Raw genomic sequence first — 11,531 nt, forward strand, 5'->3', positions numbered from 1 at the left:
TCTGCTGTAGAGCAGACTAATCACTGTATAAAATTCTCATAGGCTAGCTAGCCACCATCAAAAAATTAGTCCAGGCAAGAAACAGTACTTGAAGGAACAACTCTACCTAAAATTTTCATTTTTTCTTTTTTCTGCATCAAGCCAGAACTAGTGGAACTGGTAACCCCTGTTTTCCTAGAATTTCCAGCCCCCATCTGGCTTGCTGCCTGCCACATTTGTTCATAGCACAGAATCCAATCATATAGTGTTGGGCTGTCAGAGCACTCTTTGCAGTATAGTGTATGGCACTTTCCGGCCCTACTGGGATTATTCTGGAACCTGACAAGATTGTGAACTCAGAGACCCACAGCCCTTTCTTAGTTTTGTGTATTGGGCACTCCTGAGTCAGCTTATTGTTCATTGGTGCAAGTATTTTAGCTACATTTCTATGTTTGGATGTTGGTCAACCCTCACACTTCAACAAATCATTAGGATATTTGTAGGTGGACATGACTGCCCTGAAAAAAAAAATATATATATATATATGTATCTTCTATGAATGAGAAAAAGAGACAGAGAGAGAGAGAGAGAAGAAGAAAGAGAGGGAGAGAGAGGAGAGAGAGAGAGAGGAAGGAAAGAGGGAGGGAGGGAGAAAAGGAGAGAGAGAAGAAGGAAAGAGGGAGGGAGGGAGAAAAGGAGAGACAGAGGAAGGAAAGAGGGAGGGAGGGAGGAAAGGAGAGAGAGGGAGAGAAAGAGGGAGGGAGAGAGAGAGAGAGAGAGAGAGAGAGAGAAAGAGAGAGAGAGAGAGAGCGCGATTGCGAGCACACAGATTGGGAAAAGTGAGAGGACAAAGGAGGAGAATAGGTGTTAAAGATTGTAAAATAACCAAGATGCTAATGCATTTTAGTTGGATACAATGTTTCTTTCTATGTATCCCAATTTATACTGGCAAATAACAATTAGGAAATGACCAACTCTCAAGGATAATCTAGTCCAGCCTATCTTCTATAATATCCTCAACAAATACTCATTCAGACTTCACTTGAGAATCCCAAGTTGAGGAGGAGTCCATTACCTCCTGAGTCAAATCACTCCACTCTGGGATAACTTAATTATTAGAAAGTTTTTCCTTTCTATCTCTACACAATCTCTACCCAGTGATTCTAAGTCTGAACTGTAGAATATTAATCATAATTCTTCTGACATAGGATTTATAAAGGTCAATCACATCATCTTCTCCTGACCTTAATTCTATTCCTGCTTCATATACCATAGTTACATAACCTAATGGGTTATTTAGAGACAGATTCCTTTCTCTCCAAGCTAGCCAGAAAACAAAAATAAGAATACCTTATTTCTCCTTCAATGAGAACTGGTATAGAGGCCTTAAGCTTCAGGGCAAAGATTTTATTTAGTCACTGCAATACCAATTCATTTTCATCCCTGCCCCTTATATGAGGAACCATTCCAGCAAGAGAAGGAACAAAACATGACCACCATCTTTGCCAAACCAAAGAAAACAGACTGCCTTCCCTAGGGGCCAACGCAAGCATATCCACACATATGACTATATATGTCAAAGGGAAATAAGTGAAAAATGAGGGCATCCTCCTAAAAAAGCTAGCGGTAGTATACAATGCAGCAAGAAAACAGTAGTGTGCTGCCCCCCAAAGGAAATGACTGCAGGATTCATTCTAAAAAAGAATGAATTTCTAAGAAATTCTAAGAAAAAGAAAAAAATGGTAAGAAAGAAAGGAGAAGAAATAAGCCAGAAAATAAAGATAATGGAAGGATGGTAACATTACTAAAGAATTCTTTATTTCTTCAGTTCCATTGATCTTCATCTCTATTCCATAGCATTCATATTATGGACTTCCTTATTGCAGTAGAAGGAAAGATCATTTGCTATAATGGAGATGGTGAAGGGAGAATTAGAAACCTGAGAATAGGCCTGGCAGCAACATAATAGGAAATATTGGAAATACAATGAAAAATTAATTTTAAATTTGACAAGCACCACAGAAAGTCATTTTAAAGTTGGACAATAGTAATCTTTAATAGGCCAAGACTGAATAAATTTGTGCCTTCCTTAGTAGAACTTGGAAATCTTGAAAGAAAAGAAGAAAGTTTGCTTACAGAAGGGGTGATAATTGTTTGAGGATTCATGTGATGAGGATAATACCAATCATTTAGTAAGTAGTGTAATAATAATAATAAGTAGTCCATCATGGAATCTAGAGGGCTATAGTCTTGTAACTAGGAATCAGGTCCCATGCAGGGAAAAATTACTATTAAGTAAGAGAAAGACTCAAGATGAGCAGTTTAGAGGAATAAGGTTGATGACAGGTAAAGAAATTGTTTGAAGAGAGAACATATCCTTGTGATACAGAATTCCAGGTTGTGAACATACTGTTTGTAGTGATCAGTATAGTGTAGAGATAAGAGGTTAGAAAATCATGGAGTAAAAGGAACTTTGAAATCAAAGAGACTGAAGGTTATCAATATGAACTTTGAAGCTGCTGAATGTAATACGGATATTAGGAAGAAAAGAAAAAATGTGGGCTAGGTATTGAAGCTTCTCAAAGAGTGGAAATGGTTGTGAGAGTCAACCAACACACCATAGTCACTGATTTGAAGAGGATAAGATAGATTGATGGTAAGTGACAAGTGGAGAACAGAATATCGATTCAGTGGTCCAGAAATACCTCCACCTTGGTCACTGAATCAAAAGCAAAGCCTCAGTTAGGAGAGGGTAGTCTTCAAGGGAAGAGCCAGGTTTCTATTAGAGTAAAGGAAAGACGTGAAGTACATATATGAAGACATTCAGATACACCAACATGTAAATACAAGAGTAGTGCTGACCAGACCCCATTGTTGCAACTGTACTGTTCCTGTCTATAAAGGTTTGATCTTCCTCTTCTTTCTCCATTTATCTCCTGTCCCACATAACAGTACCCATTCCCCTTAGATTCTTTTCATATTCCCACTACCTCTTCCTCCATTATACATTCTTTTTTATTTTTTTGCAAAACCATCATATTCTGTCAAATAAGTGAGCCTTGGCCCTGAGTCTTAGTTTAAATGGGGCGGCAGGGTGGCTAACACAGTAGATAGAGTCCTGGGTCTAGAATCACAAAGACTCATCTTCTAGAGTTCAAATCCAATCTCAGACACTCACTAACTGTGTGACCCTGGGCAAGTCACTTAATCCTGTTTTCTTCAGTGTCAGTAAAGTGAGCTAGAGAAGAAAACAACCACAAATGGTGGTTATTCTGTTCCCTGCATCCCAATTTCTCTTTTAAGGTGTCCTTTGTTGTTATTTGTTTGTTTCAGTCATGTCCAACTCTCCACAGCCCCATTTGGAATTTTCTTGACAAAGATACTGGAGTGGTTTGCCATTTCCCTCTCCAGCTCATATTTCAGATGAGGAAACTGAGGCAAACTGGGTTGAATGACTTGCCCAAAGTCATACAGCTACTAAGTGTCTGAGGCCAGATATGAATTCATCCTTAAGACGAGTCTTGTCTTCAGACCCAGCACTTTAACCACTGGTCTACCTAGCTGCTCCTAATATGCCCCAGAGTAGGGATTTTTCCAAGGAAGCCTGCCAATTCCATAGCTCCTCCCATCTCTAGCATTTAAACAACTTGCAGACAGAAGCTTTGAAATGCCATGTAACACCCAATTTCGTGTACACACTCATGACTGTACCACTAAAAAAGACTACCCTAGAGGCTTAGCATTCCATGGTAATTGCCAGCCTACAGGAATAGACCTGGCTGTAATTCCCCTTGAGGTCTGATCCTAAGCTTTTCTTAAAATGTGTAGGTTACTGTAGTATTGAGAAAAGTGGCAGTCTTGCCATTTTCCCATTAGTCAAACACTAGCCTAGAATATCATTATGGTTGGCGAGAATCATGATGGAGGACTAGGAATTGATGAACCTGTTTTATACAATGTGCAGCCATGATACCACTTTAGAGGAAGGAGAGAGAGGATCACAACTGGCAGTAATTTCATTCCCTCCTTAGCAACCCATAAATTACTTAAACAGTGGTAGTGGGTGGATGGGCCACAAAGAAAGCAGTGGCTACTCAGTCAAGGTTCCCAGCCCTCTACAAACAACTAAAACCAGTGCCGCGCCATTCGGACAGCAGAAGAAACAGGTATAGTTGCCTCCGACTTGTGTCTTCTGGCTTTGGGCCCTTCTTGATCTTTTTGCCTCATCTACTCTGTGTTTTTCACTACTTGTAAAGGGTTTCTATTTGTAGATGTCTGGGTCTGTTTCCTCGGGGAGGTGGGGGGAAGGTTTGGAAAGTGTTCTACCCATGGGACAAGACTTGAGGTGAAGTGAGGTAACAGGAGATTGGGGGTAGCCATAAGTTTAGGGCCTAAATTTCAAAATTTAATGGGATTTAAGATGTGGCCCTAAAACCAAAATGCATGGTTCACTCTTCTGGCAAAAGATTACTAGGTTTGGAAATGATCCTGAGATCAGTCCTTTTTACATATGAAGCTTCTGGATCTGATAAAGTATTAAATATTCATCTCTGGTTTGAGATAGTATAAGCAGTAATACTGAACAAAAATGAATGAAATTAAAATGGTCTCAATTCTTTCAGATAAAATTGTGTACAACTTGTCTCAGTGAGGCAATTTTGGTGTACTCAACACAAAAATGAGACCAAAAAAGACCACATATAATACATTTAGTGACTCTCTCAAACTTCCCACTTGTAGGGGCCCACTCTAGACCCCCTTCCAATTCTGCCCAGTAATACTCCATCCTTCAAGATGTTTCTGCTTTCATCTAGATCTTCTCTCCCACTCTTTCCATAGCATCCACTAACCTGAACCCAAAATAGCTTTGGGGATGACAAAATGTATTCCTGTACCACTCAGTTAAAAACTGCATATCCCAAGCTCTATCCAAATTTCCTTGGGATCCCAATTTTATCACATCCCCTCCAGAACATCACAGTCCATTCCTGTCTCCCCTAAAATCTTTTTTTTTGTGATTCCCCTGTAAAGAAGCCAGAATGTAATAGAAAGAACAGTTGACTTGGAGTCAGAAGACCTTAATTGATATGGAGGCTGCAGTCCTGGCTCTGCCATTTACTAACTGGTGGGATCCTAACTAATCAAGTTATTTGTCTGAGCCTTCATTTTCCCATCTGCAAAATAGCAAGACTAAAATGATCTCATCCATACCATGTGTTTTGTAAAAATATAAATGTCAACTCTTTTTTTGTTTGTTTTATTGATGCCCAGTGTCAATTCATGGCATTTTTATTTGATTTATTGATGCCCTTTGTTTTCTTACATAATTTTTAACATCATTTCATGATATGCACTCCATGCCCCTTTCCCCCACATCAAACCTTCTCCTATAACAAAGTTATTGGTATCCAAGCAGTTGGAGGCCAGGAATTTCCTTGGCTAGTTAATATTCTGAGTGTTTGGTAATAATAACTGACATATATACCATATAACACTTTACATATATCTGGAAAGCATTTTACATATTTTATCTTGTATAATCACGATCATGTAAAATAATGGCCTTAGTATGGAATACTTTATCCCCATTTTACAGATGAGGAAACTAAAGGTTAGAAAATTTAAGCAACTTGCTCAAATTCACAGAGTTGGTAAATGTCAGAGATGGTATTGAAACCCAGGTCTCATATGGCACCAAGTCCAGTATTTTTTTTTATATATATTTTTTGGTGAGGCAATCAGAATTCGGTGACTTGCACAGAGTCACACAGCTAGTAAGTATTAACTATCTGAGTTCAGATTTGAACTCAGGTCCTCCTGACTCCAGGGCCAGTGCTCTATTCACTTTACCACCTTGCTGCCCCAAATGTAGTATTCTTTCTCTTGGGCATACTGCCTCTCATGACAAGTAGGCAGAGATAACCAGAATAGACTAGAAACCAGATTTAAATATCTTGGGTTTCGAGACAATGTTAGAGACTTCTAGAGTTGATACAGTTACAGTTTTATATTTTGAGCACAGCACAAAACCAGGAAAAACTATAGCACCATTCAGGTCATTTTCATATCTATTTTAGGGGCGGATTATTAGTGTCTCATTGGCATTCCCTAAGTTATATTCATGTCTCTGTCAGAGATTCATTTCCTGCTGATTTTTGTCCCTGCCAGACATTTTTCAATGTGGGCATTTTGTTTAGTGTGCACTGCAGTGACAGTTAAGGACTACGTGATCTTACTAGTCCCTACCCCATAGTAAGAAATCATTTTACAAAGAAAGTAAAGGAAAACTAGGAAATCATGGGGACAGAGCAAATAGCCTCGAAAAGCTTGCTTTTGGGTAAGGAAGCTTCATTGTGATCTAAATTATTGTTTCTATCTCTGCTGCACAGGTTAGCCGGGACAGTCTGGACCAAGGGGTAACAAAAGTGAGTACAAGCTATCCTTGTTCCCTATCTTTTCCTACTACTGTTTCTTTCCTCATATTTTTCCCATCTCTCCATTTCTTAAATGGAATTTAGTTTCCCTTCTTTTCTGCTTACAAACTATACTACACAGGTCAGGCCCATATTGAATGAGAAAAGGCTTCACTTCAGCCTATCAAACGAACTCCATTATTCTCTTTCCCAAAATCATTGCATTTCAGGAACTGTATTAGAAACATGGCTAATCCTCTATGAGAAGTTGTTATTTAGGGAAATTGAATTGGGAAGAAGTTAGCAAATCAGAAATCACTGATTTAAAAGCAGCTGTCAATATCTGGAAGAATGTACAAGGGTAGAGCTGCACATCTGTCTTTCCATTCTCCCCAGGCCACCTTTGACAGCAACACCTTTTCCCTCTATAATTTCCACTATCCTTACCCACAGAAAACACCCAGTGAAAATCGTTTCTCCCATTCTGTTCTTAGGATCTAATCCTGGAGCATTAACCTGGCCACAAATCCTTGTACCACAGATTGACAGTAAGCTGTCCAGCATCAAACTGTGTCAGCAAAGCAAGTGGGCACAAATCTCCCTTATGTCAGTCTATCTGCTAGTTTCCAGAAGTGTCACACTATTCTTGAACCCTTTCACCTCCTAGAAAAATATGAAGATTTCCACATAGATTATGAGGAAAATGCTTGACTATTCCCCTAAGATAGCCTCATTCTTCCCAGTGTCATCTCCTCTTCATTTTAAACTTAAGACTTCAACCCTAGTTCCTTCTCCCAAATGATACAACTTCATGTTTGCTTAACTAATGCAAAAGAAAAGTGGAATCAGATTACAGTGCCATGGAACAATAAGCAGATAATTCTTGAAGCACAGGTTCTTCAAGGGTAGCCCTGATTTTTTCCCTTGTTTTCTCTCCTGTAATCATCTTTCTAGATTACAGATTTTCAGGGCTGACTGCTCAAATCTTCCAGTCCAGTCCTCAGAACCACCACAATAGAATAAGGACAACATTGCTCAGTTCTCAGAACTATAACCAATAAACACCTTTGGGGATCTTGGTAGGGGGACAATGGAGAATAGTATTGTAATAACAAAACTCTCCAGTGACTTTTTTTTCCTATTGTAGGTCAACAATTTTTTCCTATTGTAGGTCTTAATTCCACTCCTGACCCTCTTCCTTCTTATATTTTCCTCTACACTAATTTGTATGTAGTTTACTTTGCTGATATGACATCTCACAAAGCCTAGCTCAGCAACAAAGACTATTTAGATGGAAAAGAATCAGCTTAGGATCCAAAGAAAAAGTTCTTTCTTCTGCTGGCTCTCATGGGCTTTAAGTGGCTCCTCCAAACATTCATTCTCTTTGATTAAGATCTCTCTTGATTTTCTCACTAGTAATCTGGGAACACAATTTTGACTTCCTTACAGAAAAAGGAATACACAGACTCCTAAAGCTGAAAAAGAACCCAAAGACCATCTAGCCCAACTCATTTGTTTTCCAGAGGAGCAGACAGAGGCCTTAGAAATAAAGTGACTTCCCCAAGATCACACAGCTAGCCAATAGCAGAGAAGAAATTAGATTCTAAGTCTTTGATTCCCCAGGGGACTGGTCTTTCCATAAGTGGTCAGAGAAGATAGAATCACAGTTGGGACATGCTCCTCACCAATCCCTCTACCTGGTAGGTCTTGTAAGGAATTTATACCATTATTTGTTGATTTGAAACTCCAGTTTATTGACTCCAATAATTGAGTTATCAACACCTTATATCACATGAAATATCATCTGTTTCCATTCACTTCCTAATTCAGAGCCAATGCCTTCTTTCCCTTTCTAATGTTTACAGATGCTATTTTTTTCTCTCCCATCCCCACTCCCACATTCTTTTGCCTCAGTATCTTTGGTAGATTCCATCTGATACCTTTCATCTCATAGACTCACAGAGCTGGGAAACATCTAAGCTGACCAGTATTCTACAGATAAAGAAGACATCACAATCCTTGCTTTATCTCTTCCTTGGAAATATATCCTATATCCTTGACCTTTAAAGTACTCCCAAAGGATGCTCTTTCCCGGTCCCCAGCCCTCCTCATACATACCAAGGAAACCGTGTTCCCCCTGCCTTAGAAGAGAGCCAGAAATAATTCTGCCCAATCCATCTCCAGATACACTGTGCTTTTAAGATATGGATCTCAACAGCCTGGGACCTACATAGATTACTCTCATGATAACAAACCCTCTCAGCATTTGCCCAGAAGCCATTGCAAGAAAAGATGTATATCTTTCTTTTCACTAACAGTAGATCTGTCCTGCAGAGACTCAGAGGACAGTGGAACAAGCTGGCATTGACATGATGAAGGCAGAGCCTTCCCCCAGAGGCATCTTCCCATCCATCATATTTCCAGTGCACACCTGGACCAAGTCTGCAGCCTGCCTGTCACCGCAGCGCCAGGACAAGGAGAGCCAATGATGATGGGAGGAGGGGAGGGACTGCCAGAGGGTCCTACTGGTGGGCCCTTCCCTCAGATTCCTGCATGTACTAGCATCATCACCACTCCCCTCAGGGCATGGGCTCATCTCTGCAACAAGGAATTTCCCAGGAGGTTTAAAAAAAAAAGAAAAAAAAAGAAAGCACTAATCTTGTGTCAGTGACCTGGGTTTCTTTCTGACTTGCTGCCAAAATGTGGGTGATTTCCCAGGGCAGGGGACAGTTTCCCCACATGACCTTTGACCTTCAAAAAAACACCAGCAAGTTTTCTTCTATCACACAAAGAAAGCTTCAGGCCCATTTTCAGCTTTACAGACAGCCATACCCAGGCCACAGGCTAAAAATAGACTCTTGCCTCTCACTATTGGGTTTCCGCTACATTTGACATTACATGCTCTGTAACCTGGGGAAAGAAAGAACTCACTGCTATAGCCCCCAGAGTCCAAAGCATAAAGTCCTTTCCTCTACAGGAATTGCAAGCAAAAGTATTGTAGGCCAGGGAGAATGTGGATGGGAGAAATGGGCCCTGTCTGCTTTTCCCTGGAGGCCACTTGGTGAAGCCATCCTCTGCCTTTCATTGTGTTTAAATAATTCCTTGGCATACATGATAATCAGTCCTAATTCTTGGTGATTTCTCCCCCCCCCCCCATTTTCCCCCTCCTTTTTGGGTTCCAGTGTGTTATATTTAGAAGGAGAGCTGCTATAAATATTTATAAAGGGCAGAGGCTGGAATGAAGTAACAGACTCCACAGCTGGCTCCCTGCATTCTCTCTGCTTCGGCTGACCTCCAGCCTCTGCCTGAATAGAGTCAAGGAAGGCCTGTGAACTGGGCCCAATGGCTACAAATGGTTTCCTATGGAAACAAGTAGAATCTGTCAGGCTGGAACAGAAATACTTATGGACAACAGATTGTTTACATCCTCATTCACCCTGTCATCCCTCCTTTTGCACTAACCTTAAGAGAATCTAGGAATGGAAATCATAAGACACTTTTAGGTTGAGACCTTTAGCATTTCTTTGAGGCCTGGATGTGAAAGGGAAAGGGCCACAAAAAGAGCTATGTTGGTTATTAAGGAGCAAGAAGGAATATGGTAAATAAGGAGGGTAGCTACTTTCCCAGGGCTTAGGGGCTCTTGGAATTCTAACTCAAACAGTATGTGCTTAAGAGAGCACTGTGCCTCTCATCACTGTGACTTGGGGCTGAAGAGCCCTGAAGCCTGGGAGAAAAGGCTATGGAGCTAGGAGGTCAGGCCTCAAGTGGAGGTCTTTGAGGCCTGCTCTGTTCATCACAAGGTTGCCTAGTCTCTGCAAAGTTGCCCGTAGTCTGCAGAAACATGAAGGGTTTTGTTCTTTGCTTACTTACACGAAACCATTTTGGGCCTACTTTCTTCAAATCTTTGGGTTGGGGAGAAGGGGGTGGAAGATGGCAGGCTTACAAGCAGGAAACAATACATTCAGTATCAAAGGCTCAAAAAACCCTACCCCTAAGAACATCCATACCCCTTCCCATATGTATTAATGTCCTGAGGATAAGACAGCAGAAGTCAGAGATGAAGTATAAGACCAGTAATATAGTAGACTATATTTTCTATAAATTATTGCTTAATTTCTTTTATTCCCAGATTAATTTGTAATATTTTAGGTAAGAGTAGTAGTTTTTCCCACAGACCTCTGCCTTCAGACTATGGCCCAATCAGCAAGTGAATTTAGTTTTTTCAGAACAATTATAGATCAGCAGCAGAAGACATGATACTCCACCCCCCCGCCCATGACCCCAAAGCTCAGGCAGCCCCTTTTTCTCTTTAAACTAGGTTTGGAAAAGACAGCAAAATGACATAAACATAAAATGGAAGCTCATAACTTTCTTGTCTACCTCAAAAGGTCATTGATTGGGTCAGATGAGATAATGGTTGGGAAAATGCTTGGCAATATATATTCCATTGTATGAATATGTTGTCATATTATGGCATCTCTTCAGGGGATCCTGGAGATCTTTTTAGAATTATTTAAATACCTAACTTGGACTATGTAGCACTGATATTGGCAAAATTGGTACACACACATTCATTTTAGAGCATTTGCTTTAAGAGTAGGAGCTCCAGACTTAATGGTGCCTGACTAGGTGAACCTCAGAGTCTCTAAGAAACAAGCATTAGTCCCAGTAATGTTTTGACCAATAAAAAACCCATTTTACAATATCTCAATGTCAAAAAGTCATCTGACATTAGAGGGTTTTCCAAGCCAATTCATCCATGAATATCACTTCTATAAGATCCCTTCCAACCATCCTCTGCTTAAAGACCTCCACTGAATCCATGACCACCTGACATTACCCATACTGCTCTTGGGAGCTCTAATTATTCAGAAATTTCCTCTCAATAATAAAAACTCACATTAATATAGCACTTTAAGGGTTACAAATAACTTTAATGAGTATCATTTGATTTGATCCTTACCACCACGCCCCTGCAGTTTCTAATAGTTGCTCTTAGGTCTGTCATCTAGTGCCAAGAAGACCACCACTATCTCTTGATAATCAGCACCTCAATTACTTGAAGACAACTATCCAGTTGCTACTCCCTTCCCACCAGAACTTCTCTCCATGCTAGACATTTCTGGCTCCTTCCACTGA

At 40.3% G+C, this 11,531-nt stretch overlaps 1 protein-coding gene across 10 annotated transcripts in view; it reads left to right on the plus strand.

The window, feature by feature from the left end:
• The window catches only part of DTNB (dystrobrevin beta), a 333,753-nt gene extending 322,877 nt beyond the window's left edge, over positions 1-10,876 (plus strand). For all 10 annotated transcript variants that reach the window (XM_031951429.1, XM_031951428.1, XM_031951432.1 and 7 more), the window contains 2 exons: positions 6,369-6,404; positions 8,727-10,876. In XM_031951429.1, the coding sequence (XP_031807289.1) occupies positions 6,369-6,373 (5 nt within the window). In that variant the 3' untranslated portion in view covers positions 6,374-6,404; positions 8,727-10,876. The remainder of the gene's footprint in view (positions 1-6,368; positions 6,405-8,726) is intronic.
• Positions 10,877-11,531: the final 655 nt, after the last annotated feature.

The sequence above is a fragment of the Sarcophilus harrisii genome, chromosome 2 (genome assembly GCF_902635505.1).
Source record: "Sarcophilus harrisii chromosome 2, mSarHar1.11, whole genome shotgun sequence".
Taxonomy (NCBI): domain Eukaryota; kingdom Metazoa; phylum Chordata; class Mammalia; order Dasyuromorphia; family Dasyuridae; genus Sarcophilus; species Sarcophilus harrisii.